Genomic DNA, 24,644 nt, shown 5'->3' on the forward strand with positions numbered 1-24,644 from the left:
GTTGACTGTACATCGTTTGCCAAATGAAACTGCCTATAAAAACAAAATTGGCCACGGTTTTTTTACTACTATGCAAGTAAAAATTTGAAATTTACGAAAAACTGGCATTGAAGAGAAAAAAATGTGCGCCAAATTAAAATCTGGGCCTGAGCAGATATCAAATGACTCAACCTATCTGGCGTTTTAACTTGGCAAACGATGTACCAAACATCCTGTATATTGGTCATGATGTAGAGTAAAGCACCAATAGGAGCGCTCCACATACCCTGTATTGCGGCCAATTAGAGGCACCTAAATCTAAAGCACCATTTTGTACTGTTCAAATTATGCAAATCACTCTCTCATGAGCCTCAATACAATAACCACACCACTTCTGCATTTAACCGTACTAACCCTTGTAAACCAGTACTTTTGGAAGATTATACACCGTGTTTTTTTTTTTATTTCAGTTAATTTCAGAGGTGCATTCCTGAGCTTAAATCAAGTAACTTTCTCAAAGACACCGATATTCTAATTAACTCCATTTCGGAGATAATCAATAATTAATTTTTTTCCTATAAGGCCTCTGCAAGCGTGTACACTTGCCTTAGGGCCGGTTTACATATTGATTAGTGTTTAGAATGAGTTCATGCAATTTGCTACTAAACTTAAGTACAATCTCGGTCGATCGATGTTCGAAATGACATTGATATGTCACAGATTTCAATTATTTGGTTCAGTTAAATGTAATGCCCGTGTTACAACAACGCTATATGCTACATTTAATTACTTTTTAAACTTGTTTTTTTTTTCAAAAAAAGCAAAAAAAAAAATATTTTTTTTGAAAATTAACTATGCCATTTAGTTCCCTTAATCGTACTTAACCATACCCCGAAGTTAAACGGAATTCAATAAAAACACGGTGTATAAGTTCACTAAGAATTGAAGCTTTTTATTTGAGTCGACGGGATTCTGACCTGCACGGCGGCTACATACTCCCTATTGTGTTTTAAGTTTTATATATAGGATTATCTGTAATAAATAAAACAACGATGTAGAACGATTTAAGTATATTATGTGTTCCGTACTCCACATCGGATATCTTCATTGAGAGAGTAACGCGATCGTTGACCAATGATGCCGCTAGCGTCTATGTAGTCGCTCCGCCCCACGCCGTGACGTAGTTCCGCTTCCACTTCCTGCGAACCGTTGCTCGCTTCCCGCTACTCGCCACCGCCATGTCATTGTTTCGTCGACCGTCTTGACCGATGGTCCGCAAATATTTTTTGCGTATATTTTTGCAGCATGGTGCTTTAACATTTCCGATCCAAAGCTCGGTCGATTAAATAGTGAGATATGGCAGAGATCGCCACTATTAGTCTTTTGGCGGTCTCGCGATCGAAGTCATCGAACGGTGCTTTTCGATTCTACCCACTTTTTTCTTGCTAAATTATTTTTCACATTCCATGCTGCTAAAATCGTTACCGTTAACTCGCATTTTCGAGATCGAAGTAGGAAGTGCGTCAGTGGTTTTTTGTTAACAAGTGGTAACAAGTCGCTCCGCATCGGAGAGGGAACGCGCGGTCATCGTGCCTGCGGCGGCGGCGGCGGCGCCCGGGCGGCGCGGGGGCGGACAGCCTGCGCGCGCCGCTGTCGGGTGCCGCGCTTCGCTGATAAGGAGGTTTGGATTGTCTCGAACCATCCGGTGAGCCAGTTTAAGATATTCTAATTTTATTGGCGTTCAGAAGTTACTTCGTCACTAAAGGAGGGTTCTCAGGCAGTAGCCTGGGAGTACCTCGTGTTGTTAGTTGCGGCGCGACCGGGGCGCCCCGTCCCCCGGCGCGGGGGCGCGGGCCCGGCGCCCGCCCCCGCCCGCGCGCGCCGCGCCGGCGCCGCGTCTTCTGCTGTCGTCCAAGGTGTGACTCCGAGACACCGCGACGCTGCGGGCCACGGTGGACACCGCTCTCGTCACACGCCCGCTCCTGTTGCTGCAGTCGCGGTGCGGACGCCTCCAGTCCGCGGGACTCCGAGAGACGTCACACGCCCGCTCCTGTTGCTGCAGTCGCGGTGCGGACGCCTCCAGTCCGCGGGACTCCGAGAGACGTCACACGCCCGCTCCTGTTGCTGCAGTCGCGGTGCGGACGCCTCCAGTCCGCGGGACTCCGAGAGGCGTCACACGCCCGCTCCTGTTGCTGCAGTCGCGGTGCGGACGCCTCCAGTCCGCGGGACTCCGAGAGGCGTCACACGCCCGCTCCTGTTGCTGCAGTCGCGGTGCGGACGCCTCCAGTCCGCGGGACTCCGAGAGACGTCACACGCCCGCTCCTGTTGCTGCAGTCGCGGTGCGTTGCTGCAGTCGCGGTGCGGACGCCTCCAGTCCGCGGGACTCCGAGAGGCGTCACACGCCCGCTCCTGTTGCTGCAGTCGCGGTGCGGACGCCTCCAGTCCGCGGGACTCCGAGAGGCGTCACACGCCCGCTCCTGTTGCTGCAGTCGCGGTGCGGACGCCTCCAGTCCGCGGGACTCCGAGAGGCGTCACACGCCCGCTCCTGTTGCTGCAGTCGCGGTGCGGACGCCTCCAGTCCGCGGGACTCCGAGAGACGTCACACGCCCGCTTCTGTTGCTGCAGTCACGGTGCGGACGCCTCCAGTCCGTGGGACTCCGCGAGACGTTACACGCCCGCTCCTATTGCTGCAGTTGCGGTGCGGACGCTTCCAGTCCAGCGGGACTCTGAGAGATCCGCGTGGCTCTGCGAGACGTCACATGCCCGCTCCTGCAGCTGCGGGCGCATCGCGGGTGGATCGCGCCAAGGTGAAGGCGGACCGCTTCTGCGTCCCGACTGCTCGAGCGGAAGGAAGGTAAGTTACGTGTAAGCAGTGGAAATGCTACGAGTACAGCGACGATCGCCGCGTTGGTTGCCGGCCGTCATGACGTCGCTGGTGACCTACGCGCCGGTGGTGGCCACCACGATGGCACCGCCGAGGGCAACAGCGTCGCCGTGATGATGCGTGCAACTACGAGCCTAGCCATCGGCGCCTCCCGTGCCGATAACGTCCGTCACGCGCACCGGCGCCTGTCGAGCTGGCCGCCACGACGGCGCCTCTCGCACCTGAGCCTGGCGACGGTGGCCGCCATGATGGCGCCGCCCGCTCGATGACGCCGCCTACCCCCCGAGCTGGCCGCCACGATGGCGCCTCTCGCATTACGCATCGACGCGGCGGCGGCGGCTGCCACAATGGCGCTGCCCGCCACGATGATGCCGCCCGCCACGATGGCACCACCACCTGCGCACTGGCGCCTCTCGAGCTGGCCGCCACGATGGCGCCTCTCGCCTCACAGCAGTGCTTCCCAGACCAGCCAGCCAGACGGCGACCGCCTCATGCACCGGTGCCTCCCGAGCTGGCCGCCACGATGGCGCCTCTCGCCGCACGCACCGGCGCCTCCCGAGCCGGTGGCGGTGGCCGCCACGATGGAGCCGCCCGCCTCACGCGACAACGCCTCTAGAGCGGGCCGCCACTATGGGTCCTCGCCTCACGCACCAGCGCTACCCGAACCAGTGGCGGCCGCCATGAGCCGCCCGGCCTCAGGCACCGGTGCCCCCCCCCCCCCCCCCCCCCCCGAGCCGGCCGCCACGATGGCGCCCCTAGCTTCACGCACCGGCGCCTCCCGAGCGGCGGCGGTTGCCACAATCACGCCGATGCTGTCCACCGATGCTGCAACTACGACGATGTCGTCCCTTGCTCGCTGGGCGCCACAGTATCAGTTTTGTCCTGTCCACATGGTTCCATTGAGGTACGCAGGTGCCTATAGCTATGGTGCAGGTATAGGTATGGTGTGGTACAGCACGAACAGACCGCTAAGCTCTTGGTTTCGGTTAAAGAATCCTCCGGCGACGGCAGACAAGGTCGTAAAGAGCCCCGTCCTAGCGCGGCTCGACTGCCCGGAGTTGAAAGCGGTAAGATATGTCGATACTCAGAGGAAAATACGTCGTGTTCCCGGGCTTCATAAAGGTGCTGATCGACTTCGCTGTGTCGCTTCGAAGCTCCTACGACTTCTCGAGGCCATGGAGTGGTCCAACCGGAGAACAGCTAGCGACAAGGCCCTGTGCGACCGCTCGAAACCGAGGTGAAAGGCATCGAAAAGGTCTGCAGACTTCACATAATTATCTCTGCTTGCTCGCGCTCTCCAGCTTAAGTTCCGTCTTACAAAGACGAACTCGTGCGAAAAGCCATAATAAACAAAATGGGACAAATAAACCCGCTGCGCCTGAACAAGCTTGAGTTTCCGGTGCTAAGAGAAAGGGGCCAGGAGGACTCCAGCAGTTTCCATCTGTCTGTATTCGACTTTATCGAAACAGTTTTGTTACGCAAAGCGCCAAAATCGATTTTAGACTTGATTTCATCAGTTCGATTTCCTTAAAAGCATGCTACTAACTCGATGCCCTATACTAACTCGATATAGGGTGTCTCTTCGGATAAAGCGAATTAGACCATCACGCTCCTAGATATCACGTGGGACACGCGGCACAACACACCGATTGAAAGTTTTCTTTTTCGCGACATACAGGCCTGCCTTGCTGCAGAGTTTCTCGCAGAAATGAGACTCAATGCCTTCTGTTCAGTCTCAAATTCGCAAACTTTAGTTCATGGAGGAAGGTGAAGCCTTCGCAGTCCCCAGCAACACGGAGCTGCCGAAAGCCTCGCACCACCTTCTTCCTCATCTTATGCAAGCAGTCCGTTACAATCTCCAATATTGGTAGACAATGTACGAGGTAAGGCCCTTTCAGCGAAGAGTAACCGTTAACGGGCCGCATCTGCAGCGCTGACGACAGAAGTGTAAACATACAACCGCACCGGTACAGTATACATAAAACGACGGCCACACTACATCCCTTCCGTTACTACGGCTGTCGCAAAAACTGCTGATGCCAGCAGATCGTCTACAGGTCGCGCTGGTTGCTTGCTACTTGCCAGGTCGGTACAACCCCCGAGGGCGACGGTTTATCAAGAAGTCACTGCGCGCCCGAGTGGCAGCTGCGCCCAGCAGCCGCCGAGACTGTCTTCACCTGACAGGCGCCTTGTTGGCCGGCCTCCGCTTTCGAGAGCACTGTGCCACGGTATTTCTTATCAGACTCATTGAACTGCTACCACGACCTTTGACAGCTGCCTGTGAGACTTGGCATGGATGTCTCCACCTCCCAGCCTAGTCTGTGTACTGCGACGGCGTGATAAGGAGTCTTAAAGCAGCTGTGGTAAGCTTGCAATTTACTAGCGGTCCTAGTGAACACAACGTCAGACCGCCCTCCCTTACGAGTCAACGACCTTAAGAATGAGGCGTAGCTCCTGTCAGATAGGACGCTCCAACACCGAGCTGGCGGGATCAGGAGTGACGTCCGCTACTGGCGTGACTGGCGCATGCATATAACATGCCAAGGTTTAACGCTACGTAGCGAACGAAACGCAACTGTCACTGTCTCACTAATATAGAAGAACCGGATATTCCCGATTGCGGTACTGTGTTTGTATAGAAAACAGTAACGGGAGCCCCTAGATCGTCCCCTTGTCTAGGCTGCATGTACGGCCACAATGTAGAAACGGTCTTTATGGTGCATCAAAAATAAGATCAACTGCCAGGTACCTCTATCCAGTGAAGTAGCGAGCTATCTCAGACGTCTATTTCTATTATCCATGTTAGCTTTCAGAACGATACTCGTTCATAAGCCTCTCACAAGTGCTGTGTATGAACCACTATCGGACACTATGCCTTCTTCCAACGCCATTAATAGCGAGACCAGCGCCTCCCAAAGCACCAGCTTGGGACGCGAGACATCTACTTGCCCTAATTTAAATAGCCCTACAACGTTAGGTACGTTAGAAGAAGTACGATAGAATAGCTGCCGCACTTTTGCTGTTAGCATCAGGCCGCAGGGTCAATGACCTTACTCTACTACACTGTAGGCCGGGCAATTACATAGATAACTTTAACGCTATTATTTTGTGTCCGAAATTCGGCTCTAAACCAGATAACGTGTCTTACCGACGGGACTCTTAGAAGCTCCGGAATAAAGTATAGACCCAGTATAAGTAGGTAGTCTGGGTACGTCACCTTGCGAGAATTACACAAAATGTTAGGGGACACTTCGCTTATTTCTTTCAGCCACAGTCTCATCCAAGCCGGCCTCGCCTACGATTGCTTTTGATCCACGATGTACTTAATAACTAAATTGGCTGGAAAGCGATATTTTCGCTTATGTTAATTGGGAACATGACTCGCCGAGATTCTGCGGATCGGATGCGATTTCGAATGAGAATTCTCTTAAACCAGTTTAACGTCAGATTCGAACCTGAGATTACAATTTCAATTCTCAATTTCCTGTAATTCACATTATAACGAGTCACTGTGATTTCATGGGTTGCAATATGGTGTATACATATTTATTCTTTCTCTGAGTTCTATGACAGTAGGTGTAGCCCTATCGCTTGCGCGCCCGCTAACTCGCCACCAGGAGATAATAAACAGGTCTCAATGAAGATATCCGATGTGGAGTACGGAACACATAATATAAAAATTTTACCTTCCAATAAAATTATTATTATGTTTCCTATCCACATCGGATATCTGAGTAATGCCTTCCTGGCAGGCTACTAGGCTACTTTTATGCCGACGGTACTTCTCCTCAACAATGACATGGCGGTGGCGAGTAGCGGGAAGCGAGCAACGGTTCGCAGGAAGTGGAAGCGGAACTACGTCACGGCGTGGGGCGGAGCGACTACATAGACGCTAGCGGCATCATTGGTCAACGATCGCGTTACTCTCTCAATGAAGATATCCGATGTGGATAGGAAACATAATAATAATTTTATTGGAAGGTAAAATTTTTATAATTTTATTAGTGTCTATATTATATTATGTATATAAATATTTACGATTAAACGTAATTTATGTAAGACTGCGCGACCACTGAGGCGGAGCGGATATTACAACCAATGCTATTACCCTTTCGAACGCCTTGGCCCGTGTACGTCACAGATAATTTGAACTTCAATTTACAATTCCAAGGTTTATTAACACATTCATTACCACTAAGTGCTACGGGTTACGCCCGTAGCGCGTAGCCACGGTATCGCCGTATGTAGCGCGTAGTCGCTACGAACAGTGTACCCGACAGTCGGGTTCTTGGTGTTGAATGTGTTAATTCAGTACCAAATTTTTGACACGGGCGTTCGAGTGGTTAATTCAGTGGACAGACAGCCTGAGCAACCCCAAATTAAAATTAACACATTCATTGCCATCCAGCTATACAAGACAGCTGCGCCAGGCCACAACAATTTCGTCATACAATACGCTGTTAAAATTATTCGGTTTACTCATGTTACACCGTGTATAAACCAGTAGGACCATGATCCCGACTATCGGCAGGGGTGCAAAACTCCTGACTTCGGCCAAACTCGGCTTCGCTTGGCTCAGCATTGCTCCGAGCAGTTATTAGGGTTGACACCGCTTGACGTCCTTTTCCGTGCACGACCACAGATAAGATAATCACTTGAATTTTGACAACCCTAAGTAGCCGAAAGGGATTGTGACATATATTAGAAATGGACAGCATGATTCGGCTCGGAAAATACCCGATAGTCGGGTTTTCGGCACTGAATGTGTTAAAGTATTGCTTAGATTGAGTGAGCGCTAGTATGTCGCTACTGGGCGTGGTGTGGCCGCTCTTGGGCCGCTTGGTGCGGTCCCTCTTGGGCCACGGCTGGCCGTGGTGCACGGTGCTCGGAGCAATGCTGAGCCGAACGGAGCCGAGCTCGACCGAAGTCAGGAGTGCCCCACTGCCGATAGTCGGTGTGTTATGTAGTAGTCGGAATGTGTTAACCGATTCGTTGCGTGTTCCATTTTCGAAAACTTTTGGCTGTGGCGCGGAACAATCATTTCATGACACGGCAGCCATGCCATGCGCCATAGAATATGATGACACTCCTCCCGTGTCATACGCCACACGTAAAAAACATTGATGACATGGCAGGCGTGTCATCAGTCCCGAATCGGTTAAAATAACTATTGCTTAGTATGAGCGAGCGCTAGTATGTCGCTACTGGGCGTGGTGTGGCCGCTCTTAGGCCGCTTGGTGCGGTCCCTCTTGGGCCACGGCTGGCCGTGGTGCACGGTGTTGACGTGCGTGCGCAACACCGCTTTAGTTGAGAACACGCGCCCGCAGATCGAGCACGGGACGTTGGCGCGGAGCCCCTGGTGCGCCTGTGGAAAAAAAATCAATAGGGTATTTGACTGTATTTAAAATAAATTATTGTGATGAATCAAAGTCCTTGGCACAATCAATTACCTTAATTTTACTCTAAGTTCTTACTCCAACCCTTTCGATACTCTTAAACAATCTTAACTTAACAAACAGTAGCCTTCGTACTCAATGGACTGGTTTAAGTGCCATAGCGAGAATGCCGCCCCGCCCCATCGTAAGTAATATTTATCCTTTTTCATCATTAGAATTGGCGGGTAGGAGAGAAGGGTCATTTTCGCGACTACTAACAGATTAAGTAACAAATATTCGGGCAAACACAAATCATATTTTTAATCACTAGATACCCACTGAATGCCAAAAGTTTAACGTAGCTCACACATAATAATTACAATTTATTCTAGAAATCTTATGAAATATCACATTATTTTATACCATGCATGAAATAAAGCACCAGAAGATTAATAGAGACAGGTGGACAACCTATCACATCTATAGCAAAGGCACGGAATAAATAATAGTACTAGGTACAGAAGACTCAGTCTCAAACAAAACGCGTCTGTCACGATCAGCACAGATATGTCCGCTAGGTGGCGACAGCGCCACGCGCGGCTTATGGCTAGCCACCAAAATTGGTGTGGAACTGTGGACCGGATGTACTTTTAGCTACCTGTAGCAAAGCGACGAAATCCCGGAGTTAGCCACGCCTGCCTAAACTCATATTACATTTTTACTTCTTTTGACCTCAGAAATGCGTGGTTAAAATTATTCAGTTTCCTCATGTTCATCATCATCATCATTTCAGCCTATATACGTCCCACTGCTGAGCACAGGCCTCCTCTCATGCGCGAGAGGGTTTGGGCTATAGTCCCCACGCTAGCCCAATGCGGATTGGGGACTTCACATACACCTTTGAATTTCTTCGCAGATGTATGTAGGTTTCCTCACGATGTTTTCCTTCACCGAAAAGCTAGTGGTAAATATCAAATAATATTTCGTACATAAGTTCCGAAAAACTCATTGGTACGAGCCAGGATTTGAACCCGCGACCTCCGGATTGAAAGTCGGGCGTCATATCCACTCGGCCACCACCGCTACATCCTCATCCTCATGTTACACCGTGTATATTAATGAGTGACTCACAGTTTTGTGGTGTCGGTTGAAGTTCCCCTTCAGGCTGAAGGCGAGCGGACACTCGGGACACTGGTAAGGCTTCTCACCCGTGTGCGACCGGATATGCTCCTGCACACACACAATTAAATTATTCAATCGATTAACATGTACATATTGTACATGTTAAAAATAAAAAATAAATTAAAAAACTTAAAATGAAAATAAAACACCCTGCTTAAAACATCTGACACAGATGAAAAGGCCTATTATATTATACTTGGTCAAGCAGATCTTGTCAGTAGAAAAGGCGCCAAATTTGAAAAATGTAGGCGCGAAGGGATACCGCCCCATAGAAAATTTGAATTTCGCGCCTTTTTTTACTGACAATATTTGCTTGACCAGCTATATATTGTACATGATTTCTATGATTTACATATTCGCGCGACAGATAGACACGGGTGTTCTTTTCTAATTAATACATTTAGAAAAGGACGCGGTGCACTCGTGCTAAGCCTACTTGTATTAGAATTTACAGGTATTCCCTAAAAGTGAGAAACTGTGGAGTCAGACCAAGATAACTCTGCAGCGATTTCATAGCACAGACGTGCAAGTGTTATTTTAAACGTCGAACTTCAAAGAAATTATGTCGTTTAACGCTTGCACGTCTGTGCTATAAATATCGCTGCAGAGTTATCTTGGTCTCCCTCTAGTGAGAAACTACACCCGCGACATATGTAATAACTTAATTCTTAACTCGAGTACAGTCAGCAGCAAACGTTGCTAAGCGAGCGAGGTGCTCAAAATGATCTTGACGCGACTTTATTGTTAAGAAAACAAGAGCGTGTCAAGGTAATTTTGAACTCCTCGCCCGCTTAGCAACTTCTGCTGCTGACTTTACCATTTCTCAGAAGATGACATAGCTCGCAGGTGTATGGGAGTAACTCTACACCTGCGAAAACTGTCATAACTTATTTCTTCATAGCTCACCTCTAGCGCCGTTTTCAAGGGGAAGCTCTTCGGGCAGATGTTGCAAGCGAACGGCTTCACTTCCTGATGGCTGCGCTGGTGGTAACGCAGCAGGGTCGCGTTCTAATGTTATATTAGTTAAATGCTATGTTTTATGTTAATAAAATATTCTTTTATTAGTATCTGTTTTAAATATTATATCAAAGGATTGGACAAATTAGGATAATAATGATAAAATAAAACGTCAAACATCTATGAAATTATGACGTTTAAATAACACCTTTTTTGGTAAGGTGCAGCGGGACAATTTTGACTGCAGAGTAATTTCAACTTATCTAAATATCTTCCATATTTCACATTATTAACTAGAGTGGCATATATGTCCAGATAGCGAATAAAATGTATTGTGTGTGACTCTATAGTTAATAATGTAAAACATAGATATTTTGATTGGATGAAATTACCCCGCAGTCGAAATTGTCCCCCTGCACCTTAATTGACAAGTTGTTTACACAAATATACGCACGGACACACATGCATGTCACCCGTTACATTAATATCGATGCCTATGTAAGCCAGTTCAGTTGCAAATAAACCATCGCTGTGACGATACGCAAGATTCTTTAATTTTTGAGAGTATTCCATACAGAACCTATTACATATATTATATAGCTTATATACTTTAAATTTACCTTCGCGACTCGCCCACACTGCTCACACACGAACACCCCTTTCGGCTGCGGCTTCTGAGCGTACCTTTCAATAAAATAAAATAAAATTTTGACATTTAACATATACTCTTTTCGACTTCTGACGAAAAGTGCTCGAGTGGAGACCACGGACTAGCAAGCGCAGCGTAGGACGTCCACCCACAAGATGGACAGACGACCTTGTTAAGGCCGCCGGAGGACGCTGGATGCGGGTCGCTTCCAACCGGTACGAATGGAGGTCCAAGACGTCTTATGGCTGAGATGATGATGATGATGATGAACATACACACAATCATCACGTACAATGAGCATACAGTGTACGTACAGTCAGCAGCAGAAGTAGCTAAGCGGGCGAGGTGTTCAAAATGATCGTGACGCCAACTTTATTATTAAGAGAATAAGAGCGTAGTGAATAGAATCAGGCGTTACTTTGCGGAAATCCATATTAATTAAAATCAAAATATTACTAATTGCATGGAAAAAATACGCCAGTAAGTATAACGGGTTAGCACTGATTGACTAGCACGTTATCTTCTACGCGTGTAAATAACACCTTTAAAAAGCGTGTCGAGGTAATTTTGAACACCTCGCCCGCTTAGTAACTTATGCTGCTGACTGTACCTACTCATACACCCCAGAAGTAGGGAAACATTGTCATGGTGAGCCAGTGCCTTTTCTCTTCCACAACACATTTTTAGTAATTCATTAGTAAGTTTTCATAATTTTATTTTTACTTTTCCTTTTTGGTTTTATCTGATGTTGTATGAAAAAATAGCGAACTAGTGCGAGTCTGTCTCGTGCACCGAGGGTAGTGTTTGTTGTTATAGCGGCAATACAAAAAATACTAAAACAGAATATAATAAGTAATTAAGTGGGGCTCCCATACAACAAACGTGATTCTTTTGCCGTTTTTTGCGTAATGGTACGGAAGTTACGGAACCCTTCGTACGCGAGTCTGACTCGCACTTGACCGGTTTTTACCCTTTAGGTACGGAACCCTAAAAGTGTATTTATCTGATAAAAATAATATTAACCGCTTGCGCATGGCGCGGTCCATCTTGGTGCCGGTGTAGCGCTGCCCTAAATGCTTCCGCTTGTGATGCAACTCGCACGCCGCTGCACTCGGGAACGACATGCCGCACTAAAAACATGACATGACAACAATTTCGTTTTGGAAATTATTTCTTCTATTTTATTTTATTTCTACAATATGAAATCGCACTATATTCACAGAATAAATTATAGTACTACTGTACAGAAAGGATACTTCCAACAAAACCGAAGTTTGACAGCGGTTCAGAGACGAATCATGCTGTCCCTCTCTAATGTATGGCACTATCCCTCTCGGCTATTTAGAGTTACACAAAAGGACGTCAAGTGGTGCCAACCTTAATAATTGCTCGGAGCACTGCTGAGCCGAACGGAGCCGAGTTTTCCCGAAGTCATGAGTGTCTCCTGCTATAATACACATCAGACATGTTGAAATAGAAAAAAAACTAACCTCTGAACAGTTATAGGTTTGTTTCGGATGTCTCTCTATGACATGTTCCTGTAGCGCCTGCTCGCTCGCACAGTTCTCGCCGCACTGCTCGCACGGCCGCAGGGCTCCGTGCTCGCCGGCCGTGTCCGTGTGTCTGTTCAGTGCTTCTAAGCTGATAAAGTTTACCGAGCACCTCGTGCACTTAAACTGTTGCGGTTTCTAAAGAAAGGAGACACAAATGTAAGCGGTCATTTCTTTTTTCATAAACTCAAACATATACGTCACATTTAAGTCAAAGTGTAAAGAAGCTGACTTATCATTATATTATTATCAAAAACTATACGTGTACGTTTACATAGGTCACTAAATAAGTTTTGCAATAGACAAATATGAAATATAGAGGAGGCCTATCACATGTACTTTTTAAAACTATATTTCCATAGACAATGTTTGGCGGGAAAACTTTTACTTTCTTTTTAAATCTACTTATAGGCCCCGTGCATGAACTATAGGGGGCAGCATAGGAGGCGTCAGATTTTTGGCGCGAGGCGTAAAAGTGTCGTTTATGCTTCCGATGTAGCCCACAAGATGGCAGAACCTACTACCACTCACCTCAGCATGCGCCCTGCTCTTGTGCAGCTGCAGTCCCAGTTGTCCCACGAACGTCTCCCCGCACACGTCGCATGCGGCGTTCAGCGCGGGGTGCGCCACGCGTGTGACCGAGAGAGATGTACACCCGTCCCACTCACCTCAGCATGCGCCCTGCTCTTGTGCAGCTGCAGTCCCAGTTGTCCCACGAACGTCTCCCCGCACACGTCGCATGCGGCGTTCAGCGCGGGGTGCGCCACGCGTGTGACCGAGAGAGATGTACACCCGTCCCACTCACCTCAGCATGCGCCCTGCTCTTGTGCAGCTGCAGTCCCAGTTGTCCCACGAACGTCTCCCCGCACACGTCGCATGCGGCGTTCAGCGCGGGGTGCGCCACGCGTGTGACCGAGAGAGATGTACACCCGTCCCACTCACCTCAGCATGCGCCCTGCTCTTGTGCAGCTTCAGTCCCAGTTGTCCCACGAACGTCTCCCCGCACACGTCGCATGCGGCGTTCAGCGCGGGGTGCGCCACGCGTGTGACCGAGAGAGATGTACACCCGTCCCACTCACCTCAGCATGCGCCCTGCTCTTGTGCAGCTTCAGTCCCAGTTGTCCCACGAACGTCTCCCCGCACACGTCGCATGCGGCGTTCAGCGCGGGGTGCGCCACGCGTGTGACCGAGAGAGATGTACACCCGTCCCACTCACCTCAGCATGCGCCCTGCTCTTGTGCAGCTTCAGTCCCAGTTGTCCCACGAACGTCTCCCCGCACACGTCGCATGCGGCGTTCAGCGCGGGGTGCGCCACGCGTGTGACCGAGAGAGATGTACACCCGTCCCACTCACCTCAGCATGCGCCCTGCTCTTGTGCAGCTTCAGTCCCAGTTGTCCCACGAACGTCTCCCCGCACACGTCGCATGCGGCGTTCAGCGCGGGGTGCGCCACGCGTGTGACCGAGAGAGATGTACACCCGTCCCACTCACCTCAGCATGCGCCCTGCTCTTGTGCAGCTTCAGTCCCAGTTGTCCCACGAACGTCTCCCCGCACACGTCGCATGCGGCGTTCAGCGCGGGGTGCGCCATCCGCACGTGCGACAGATACGTCGAACTTTTACTGAGAAAGAACACTATTTATACTCTGTATCTTTAGGCACAGAAGATACTACCGTACAGAAAGGACACTTCCTACAAACCCGAAGTTTGACAGCGATTCAGGGTCGAATCATGCTATCCCTTTCTAATATATAGCACTATCCCTTTCGGCTATTTAGGGTTGTCAAAATTCAAGTGATTATCTTATCTGTGGTCGTGCACGCACAAGGAAGTCAAGTGGTGCCAACCCTAATAATTGCTCGGAGCAATGCTGAGCCGAAAGGAGCCGAGTTCGACCGAAGTCAGGAGTGTCTCCCCACTGCTTTAGGCACAGCCATACACCAAAAATCATTTGCGTTTATATGTGTGCGCGGCACGTCTGTACACGCGTCATTGTGTATGTGTGGGTAAGTCGCTTTATTGAGAGGACGCCAGAAGTCCGCCAGATTCATGTCGCGGCCAGTCGCGGGGCGAGGTAATGCGAGTCGGGGCGGGGCGGGGCGTGGCCGTTCTGTATGATTATACTATTACTTATTCTGTGCTTTAAGTACTCAAATAAAAGTAAACAAATAATTTGTACATTTTCGGGTAGTTATAACATTGATTAACCAACCAAATACAAAACCACTTGAATCAGTCACTGAACGACTTGACTTTGACCTACATTATTTGATCATGTAATGTTTTCATCTACCCTCAACTTTAGATTTTGTTTACTCTTTAAATAGTTTAAATACCTAAAGGTACAGACTATAGTTAAGAATCGCTAGACACTTAACTATGTAAAAGACATCAACGCGCTCGCGAAACTATTCTTGCACTTCGACGTCTAAAGTACACTCAGCTGCCAAACTGCATGGCCGCTTTACGAATAAACTCCATTTATGTGTCCATACACTTTTCCAGCTATCTTTGCCAACCAAAAAAATATTTCGTCAGGTGACAAGCAAAAGTCACTAATTACTAAAAAAAAATTAAACAAAAATCGACCTTCTTTCAGTACTAATATGGTTCACTATGGCTATGAATGAATGAATGAATGAAATTATTTATTCCAGAAATAAGAATCCATATGTGATTAAAATATTTAAAACTAATTACATAATAAAATATGATATGATTAAATTAAGACGTACACAAACACAACAATTAACCTGATCTGAGTCTCGGGTCACCCCGACCCCGATACGACAGGCTTGTGGCAGACCCTTCATCGCTCGCTATGAACTTGTGCTGGTACTTAGTGACTTTTGCTTGTCGCCCGACGATTTACTGATTGAATAATATGTGGCTTTCCATCACAGAAGGGTCCTTAATCTTCAGGTGCATAAGGTCATTCAGATGGGTGATAATAGGGACAAAATACACCAAAGAATACTTACTTGAAAACTTTCCCGCAGTGTTGGCACTCGTACGTCTTACCCGTGTGCATAGCGTGGTGCCGCCTCGCTTGGTACCTGCAAAGAGAATACATTTTTTAGGGTTCCGTACCCAAAGGGTAAAACGGGACCCTATTACTAAGACTTCGCTGTCCGTCCGTCCGTCCGTCCGTCTGTCTGTCACCAGGCTGTATCTCACGAACCGTGATAGCTAGACAGTTGAAATTATCACAGATGATGTATTTCTGTTGCCGCTATAACAAAAAATACTAAAAACAGAATAAAATAAAGATTTAAGTGGGGCTCCCATACAGCAAACTTGATTTTTGACCGAAGTTAAGCAACGTAGGGCGTGGTCAGTACTTGGATGGGTGACCGTTTTCTTTTTGCATTTTTTCCGTTTTTTTTTTTGCTTTATGGTACGGAACCCTTCATGCGCGAGTCCGACTCGCACTTGCCCGGTTTTTTAAGATATAGGAGGCAAACGAGCACACGGAAGCGGTTGCCGGCCTTTAAGATGGGAGTGCGCTCTTTTCTTGAAGGTTTGAAGGTCGTATCGGTCCGGAAATGCCGCAGGCGACAGTTCATTCCGCAGTTTGGCTGTGCGAGGCAGGAAGTTTCTGGAGAAACGCACAGTTGAGGACTGCCAACCATCCAAGAAGGGCCGGATTAAGCATGTCGGGGCCCCTAGGCAGTGCGAAGCTCAGGGCCCCCTACAGTCAATTCTTGACAATATCGCAAATTGTGAAACCGTGTTAAAAGGCCGGGTATCGATCTTCATCGGGCCTAATAATAAAAAATTTACTCATGAATTTTGAGCCTATAGAACAAAATTTGATTTGGTGCGCGCTGAGTCGCCGGGGCCCCCTAGCCGAGGCGGGGCCCCCAAGCCGAGGCGGGGCCCCTAGGCAGTTGCCTACTTTGACTTAGGGTTAATCCGGTCCTGCATCCAAGTAATGAAGATGGTAATGTTGTCGCGTAGGGCGATGGCGAAAAGAAGCGGCAGGGATTAGTTGGATAGTATAGAGCAGCGGTCGGCAACAAGCGGCCCGCGAGCCTCCCTGGCTGTTTTGTATGTAATATTGACAAACTACAAAGTCACAAATATTAGCAAAGTGCGGCCCGCGTCAACTTCGTTAACTACTATGTGGCCCTTGGCTGCTAAAAGGTTGCCGACCGCTGGTATAGAGGGTTACTGTCATAGTACCTTTTTTCGAATTTTGTGTAAAAAAAACCGGTCAAGTGCGAGTCGGACTCGCCCACCAAGGGTTCCGTACTTTTTAGCATTTGTTGTTATAGGGGCAACAGAAATACATCATCTGTGAAAATTTCAACTGTCTAGCTATCACGGTTCATGCGATACAGCTTGGTGACAGACGGACGGACAGCGGAGTTTTAGTAATAGGGTCCCGTTTTACCCTTTGGGTACGGAACCCTAAAAACGAAATGAGCTTAAGGCTCGGCCGCGAACCTCAATTTCCTACATACATGTGGTGTGCTGACGTGCCCAAAATGCGCTCGAGTATTTAGCAAGAAGATAGGGTACCTACGTGAGCCACTTAAGGGCGCACCAGAGAGTGGATCAGCTACACTCTAATAACACGAGTTAAAAATTGCCTACTCCAGAGCACACAGTCGCTGTGGCCGAAATCGGTCATCAGCATCATCAAATATTGTAGTCACAGTAAATTTACTGCCATCTATCGATACAATTAAAACTAAAAATGTTCTTTCACTGATACGTATAAATATCAAACGGTGTCAACGCCATCTAGCCGAGAATGACTTTCTCTTGATTTCCGAGGCACGTTTTTTCCTTAGACTTTTTTCATCTTATATCGGGTGTGGCATGTAACACGAGCAAATAATTAACACATAGATTGTACTCCTCAAACGGTGATATTTTTGCTGATCAACTTTTAAAAAAATTTTTTTTTCAAACAAAATAAATATTATCTTCAATGGACGCCATCGCCACGCCATATCATTGCTAGCTTGTCACGCCTTAAACATAACAAAATTCGCAATACATTGCGTCTTAGAATAAACTTAAAAGTGTATTAAAAATCAAACCACAAGTTATTTTTTAAAGTCGCTGAACAAATGTTTATCAGTATGAGGAGTACAGCCTACAGTTACATTTTTTGCTCATATTACAGGCCACACCCGGTATGTCTATACAGGAATCAATGTATCAACAAATTATATTATATTTATGCATGGAAGTTAAAATATATCCAGAACGCAGCTATAAAAAAAGACCTACGAATTTGTAACCTCCTTCATTTTGAAGTCGGTTAACCTATTCGACGCCGTGTCAAACACAAAAGCTGTCACTCGGACGCCACGCTACCGAAGTGTCAAAACTGAAATTAAACTGTATGCATATCAAAATGAAATGAAATGAATTTATTTGACACAACAATCTTAAGATTAACAGATATTAAATATCTAAGACATGGTTTTATAACTTGTCTCAAAGAGGATACCACTCAGTATGTGTCGGAGCACATAGTGCAACGACGCTGATTTTCAGTGGTTCCTTAAACTTAATCCTTAATTTAGAAATAAAAACATTAAGAACAATAAAAAACACAGCGCGGAGCAAGTAGTCTTAAAAATAATATCCAGCATAAAACAAAATTTGAATATGCACGGAGGTCTATGTTGCTCTGTGGTCTGTGACCGATTAATCCGTTTTTGGCGTTGGACCTTCGGTGCGGATATATCGGTCATTGGCGTCCAAAAGGTTAAAAACTGACCTGTCTCTGGACACGTAGCTGCACTCGTTGCATATGAACTTGAGTCGGTGCACGTCCTGATGGCGCTGGCACATGCATTTTAGCTTGAAGCGCATGCCACATATCTCACAGGGGTATTGCCCCTCGCTCTGAAATTAAAGTTATTTTAAGACGAAACAGGAGCTGACTTTTAAATATTTTAGGTAAATATACCCGTCTCGCTAACGGAAGATACCCGTCTCGCTAACGGAAGCGGCTCCTAAAACTAGTGCGATAAGGACAAGGCGAAAAATCCTGCGTAAAAATCTCAAATATCGAGGTTTCGTACTCGACTGTTTCCTCCTCCAAAACTTAACCAATCGTAACCAAATTTGGAAATCTAAATGATTATGAAATTATCTGTGTCGGACCGTTATGCTTTTTTGGCTAATTGGCATCAGTTTTGAATACTACGCCTCTCATTGCGGCAGTCAATGAGGCCATTTTGGCCATTTTTGGAGGGCTCTATAGTTCGTCATTTTTAGCATTTGAAAGAACTCCACAGAAGCAAGCGTGCAGTTTTTATCAGGCTCTTTAATTGTTAATAATTATTTAATTATCTAATGTAGCATGGTCAATACATATAATTTACTTCAAATTATTACCGCTAAAAGTGCCGGATTTGGAAGCACAAGCTTACTTCTGCGAAGTTCTTTCTAATGCTAAAAAAAACGGACTATAGCGTCTTAAAAACCAAAAATATCAAAAAAAGCAAAACGGTCCGACACTGATATTGATCTGACACGATCTTATTTGTAGAGTCATAAAAGCGTCACATATTTTTGCGGCCTTCAAAGAGTAACATACTCGTATTAACATATTATTTCAGGTGACTGTACCATATTTTATGCAAATTGTTGAATGTAGTAATGTTTAGTTTTTATAGTTGCCCAATTTCACGGTAGATGTCGCTGTTCTGTCGGCTACTTCGCGCTATTAAGATTTTTCCACCGACCCGTATATAGTCAATTTGGTTTCGGAATAAATGAGTAATAAGTTATCAAGAAAGTGTTTCATTACAAAAGGTAGGAAGTGCAGTGCAAGTGTAGTCAATGAACACAAATAAAATATTTTTTTATAGCAATTTCGATGTAACTTACAGGACTGTGCCGCAGCAGATGGTTGTTGTAGGCCGCGTCCGCGTCAAACCCTCTCCCGCAGTCGTCACACCGAAAATTGGACTCCAAAAAATTCCTAGTTTTCTTCCGCAGGTTTATCTCTTCCATTTGCTCTTCCTACACATATAAACTCTCCATAAAATACTTACAAAATTATGATCTTTTTCAATGTTTTTTAATAAAAGCTTTTATCGCTGACTGTACTTTTCTGTAAACAGAACTGACAATTCTAAAAAACCGAAACACAATGGGGTTGGCAACAGTCAAAGGTTTGCATAGATGGCGCCATCATAGCTTGCCTCTCTTCTATGAGATTTGGCTTAAAGGGCTAGCATCCAGGGCATAAAAAAATCAAAAATTTGACACAATTCTAGAGATTAACAGGGCAAGCTATGCTAGCGCCATCTGCTAAATACTTTGACCGGCCAATCCCATTAGGCTGCGTTGTTTCATCACAGAGTTCCCATGGCCACCTCCTGTCTCCATCATCAGATCAGCTGGTGCCACTGGCACCTTAATATTGCATTGTCATTCAATTTACATATGCAAATTTTCAGCTTTGTCAGAAACCGGGATACGGGTCAAAGTCAAAGTCGCCATTAGATATCTATATATATATATATATATATCGGAGCGGCCGGGGTTCTCAAAAATATCTGACTCTCGTACTCTGACGCCTGGACAATAGAGGCGTGTTCGGATATTTGTGAGCACCTTGGCCGCTCCGATATATCTGATGGCGACTGTACAAACATACTTAACTTGCAAGTTAAGTAAAAGCTTTTTTTTTCACGTAGGGTCATTCGCCATAACTGGCCACCCTAAACTTGCATTGCTTGCATTGCTTGCATGCTTAATATTGCATTGTCATTCAATTTACATATGTATGCAAATTTTCAGCTTTGTCAGAAACCGGGATACGGGTCAAAGTCGCCATTAGATATCTATATATATATATATCGGAGCGGCCGGGGTGCTCAAAAATATCTGACTCTCGTACTCTGACGCCTGGACAATAGAGGCGTGTTCGGATATTTGTGAGCACCTTGGCCGCTCCGATATATCTGATGGCGACTGTACAAACATACTTAACTTGCAAGTTAAGTAAAAGCTTTTTTTTTCACGTAGGGTCATTCGCCATAACTGGCCACCCTAAACTAAAAATCATTTCTATTCACCTATAAACAGAATTCTTTTTAGTTTCAATAACTGGGCAGTTTTCAATAACTAGCTACCTTATACTGAAATTAATTCTGTTTATAGGTGAATAGAATTCATTTTTAGTTTAGGGTGGCCAGTTACTGGCGAATTACCCTACTGTCGTGAACCTTACCTTAGTTAAAACTACAATTTTAACTGCATGTGCGTTCTCAAATTTAGCAAAATCGAATATAGGCATGTTGTCGTTGGCCGGATCCCTGAACTTCCTTTTACCCTCCTTCCTTTTCCTTTTCACTTCTCCCCCTCTCTTTGTATCTTTCTTTGCTTCTTTTTTTAATGCCACTCTCTTTTTAACTGCTTTTCTTTTCACTGGAGTCTTAGCAATTAAGAAATCGTTATCACTATCAACATCATCAATATCATCATTATCATCAGATTCAATATCTTCTTTCTTAGTTTCTACTCCATCATATTCATCATAATTGAGCCGCTCAATTTCGATTTCCATTTTAATTTTAGTATCTGAAAGACTGACTTCGGGTTCATCATTGTTTTTAATTTTAATCGCTTGGTTTTTCTTCGTTCCAATTTTTCTTTTCCTATTCCTAACTGGTCTTTTATCGTCAGTTTTTTCAACTTCTTCTTTCATGTCAGTCTTGCCTATGATACCGTCTATGTCTACTATGTCTATATTATCTATGTCAGGTTCATGTTTGATGTCGTCTGCTGGAGCGTCTATATAGTCTGTGGTTTCGACGTTGGTAATTGTGAGATGGTGGGTGGATGGAGGCTTTATTCTGCTAATATTTTGTGTATCCAACTAGAAAGAAATTGTAAAATAATAAAGTTGTTAAATGTATTAAAGTTGTATGCCTCGTCCAGTATCCGTACCATACATTTTGGACTGTAATTTACAGTTTCAAGGTTATTAATTCAGTGCAAATTTTTTGACATAGGCATAGGAAGGGTTAACTTCAACAAATCATGTTATTTTTATGAAGTATTTCGATTAGTATTTTTATGTAGTCACAGTGACACTACTATATCTATACAGTTTTATATTTCATTTTATTTTCTCTATTACTAGGATCAATTACGAAATTGACTTTGCGAAATCTTTTTGAGCATGACTAGATGCTATATAATTAATAACCTTTTTAATACAGTTGCTCAAAAAGTGCTACTTTACGTAGCTGTTTAGCGTGCGGAAAGTTGGTTATCTCGAACTAGTGCTTTTTACTTTTCCAATTTTTTTAAATTTATACTTGTTCCAATTCACGACTACTTATTGATGAGTACGTGTTAATATTAGTTTCCTTTAAACGTCGTAATCAGCATAAAAACCTACCGTTAATGTAAAAATACGAAAAATATTACATATTTCATATTTAATTACTTACCTCTTCATCATTATAACACGTTTATTTTTTAATATTCAATATTGAAAATTCCGTTCTTAATAAGTTGACTGAATGGAACGGAATAGCTGCCAAACGCCCATAGATATAATATACTTAAAGACGACGTCTAACCGAGCTGTCACTGTTACCACTTTTGTTTAGTGTACGATTAACAATGTTTTTCTTATTTTTTCGCAACTGTATTAAAAAACGTCGTTCGATACACGTGCGGAAATGTCATTCTTCACTCGTCCCGAGTCTTGCCACTCGCCTGCGGCTCGTGGCAAGATATCTCGGTACTCGTGAAGTAATGACATACCTTCCGCACTAGCATCGAAATGTACTATTTCGACGCCATGTCAAACACAAAAGCTGCCACACAGACCACGTCAGCCAAGTGTCAAAATTGAAACTGAACTTTATGCATATGCAATTATGCACGTAGATCTATGTTGCTATGTGGTCTGTGACCGATTAATCGGTCTTTGGCGTTGAACCTGCGGTGCGGATATATCGGTCATTGGCGTCCAAAAGGTTAATAACTTAATTTCCATAGAGAAGAGCTTACCTTTTCCTTAAGTAACACCAGTGTGAGCGTTTGCTGTGCCTCCAGACACATTTCCCTGAAAGTTGCGCATTTCAGCAGCCGCGCGCCGCAGTACGCGCACAGGTGCTGTGGCCTCCTGTCTTTCACTACCTGCAATTATTTTTTTATTTTTATTAGCCTATGTGTGTGTCCCACTGCTGGGCAAAGGCCTCCCCTCTCCCTTTCCAATCCTCCCTGTGCTGAGCAAGATAACCCAATCCCACTGGAATGCATCCATGTCATCCCACCCATGCTCTTTCTCGGTCTTCATGAAATTGAGAAAATTGTATTAAATAAAATTATTAAAATTAAAACAAACAAACATAATTCATTTATTTCAGGTTCTATACAGTTAGCAACATGTTAACATAAAAAAAGTAAGAAGTAGTCTGTGAAATGTGAAAGTTTATTTCTCGGCATTTCCAAGTTGAAAAAAAATATTTTTTGCACATACACGGTGTAACATGAGGAAACCGAATAATTTTAACCACGCATTTCTGAGGTCAAAAGAAGTAAAAAATGTAATATAAGTTTAGGTCAATTGCGTCAAAAAAAAATTTTTTTTTGTTTGGTTTTTTCAATTTTTTGAATGTATTTGTACTTAAAAAATAAATATTACTGGTAAACTTGTCACTTAAAATTGATTTTTACATTTTTTGTTCGTAGAACCTACTTTTTGCAAAGTGTTACTTGTCACTTTTTGACATCTATCAATAAGGATATTTAGACTACGTCCCATAGCAGCAACATCACCATCAAAAAGGCCTTTTACACTATGTAACAATAAAAACTTATTTTTTTTTAAATTAATAATATCTCTGAAACTAGGCGAATATCAAAAAAGTTTATAGGACATTTTTGTCTCTAAATATGATCAGGAATACGCTGTTAAAATTATTCGGTTTACTCATGTTACACCGTGTATAAAAATGGGTTTAACAGTGGGAACATACATGAAGTCGAGGTGGGAACATAAACTTTTATATAAAACAGTATGAACAGGGGTCCCCTAACTAGTTATTCGAGAAATTTTCTTTATAGATAGATAATCTGTTTATTATGATTTATCTTATTAGGGTTCCGTACCCAATGGCTAAAAACGAGATCTTATTACTAAGACTCCACTGTCCGTCTGTCTGTCACCAGGATGTATCTCATGAACCATGATAGTATGTCTGTTGCCTGATACAGCCTGGTGACAGACAGACAGGCGGACGGACAGACGGACAGAAGAGTCTTAGTAATAGGGTCCCGTTTTTACCCTTTGGGTACGGAACCCTACAACGAAAAATGAGACAATGTTAATCAGCATTACGTTAACAACATTTTAATAAGAATAATTTTTATTTATAATAATAACATACGCATGCACAAAGGTGTCCGCAAGCCCCAAACTAGGCTGAGCCTGTATCTTGGGGCTTCCAAAAGAGTGGGTAACAGTAACTATACCTAATTTAAATGATGTGTGAGAGAGGGTGATAAGGTGTATAATATTTATATATATATATATATATACAATTCAACAGAAAATCCATATCTTGCAGTGAACACTTACAGGAGTCCCTGTGATGTGAGCGAACGCGTCAGCAAGCTTGTATTCATACATGTTGTACAATCGCCCATCGGTCGACAGGCAAGCGCGGCAGCATAACAAAGCGTCCTCATTTGACGACTTGTCATCTGCATTATGTGTTATATCCATGATGTCACGTTACACAAACAAGATTTAATATTGTTCAGATATAATTTGTACGCTTTTTGCCATTGTTTCATAGAATAAATGCAATTAAATGAACAAGTAAATGAAGCGAAGAAATGATTGATTTGACACTTTTGACAGCTCGCTTGCTATGTTGTCACTGTCAGATTTTATGCGTTCGGAAATCTTACAACAGGATGAAAAAACAAACACATTTTTTAAATACCTATAGTTTTTGTAAGTTTTATTATGTTTGTTAATTTATTTCTTTGTTTCTATCAATAAAGAATACCATCAGAGAAAAAAAAAATGATTATTCTAAAAAAGTTGGCGTCAATCCCCTAAGG

At 44.8% G+C, this 24,644-nt stretch overlaps 1 protein-coding gene across 1 annotated transcript; it reads right to left on the bottom strand.

Moving 5' to 3' along the window:
• Positions 1–7,818: 7,818 nt before the first annotated feature.
• Positions 7,819–24,417, bottom strand: LOC134677281 (zinc finger protein 433-like). Its single transcript, XM_063535714.1, has 15 exons — positions 24,154–24,417; positions 22,581–22,709; positions 20,785–21,432; positions 19,434–19,568; positions 18,316–18,443; positions 15,557–15,631; positions 14,067–14,196; positions 13,793–13,924; positions 13,519–13,650; positions 12,517–12,714; positions 12,050–12,156; positions 10,998–11,061; positions 10,327–10,428; positions 9,370–9,468; positions 7,819–8,228 (listed from the first exon to the last, which is right to left on the bottom strand). Exons 1-15 carry the CDS (start codon positions 24,298–24,300, stop codon positions 8,031–8,033), a joined length of 2,424 nt encoding a protein of 807 aa, XP_063391784.1. The 5' UTR covers positions 24,301–24,417; the 3' UTR covers positions 7,819–8,030.
• Between the last annotated feature and the right edge of the window lie 227 nt (positions 24,418–24,644).

Source organism: Cydia fagiglandana, chromosome 26 (assembly GCF_963556715.1).
Source record: "Cydia fagiglandana chromosome 26, ilCydFagi1.1, whole genome shotgun sequence".
In the NCBI taxonomy this organism is placed as follows: domain Eukaryota; kingdom Metazoa; phylum Arthropoda; class Insecta; order Lepidoptera; family Tortricidae; genus Cydia; species Cydia fagiglandana.

Coding starts and splice junctions, on each gene's coding strand:
- LOC134677281 (XM_063535714.1), bottom strand. CDS start 24,300: ATGGATATAACACATAATGCAGATGACAAGTCGTCAAATGAGGACGCT. Junction 14,197..15,556: donor CACTGCGGGAAAGTTTTCAA/GTAAGTATTCTT, acceptor GTTCTTTCTCAG/TAAAAGTTCGACGTATCTGT. Junction 13,651..13,792: donor AGAGCAGGGCGCATGCTGAG/GTGAGTGGGACG, acceptor TGCTGAGGTGAG/TGGGACGGGTGTACATCTCT.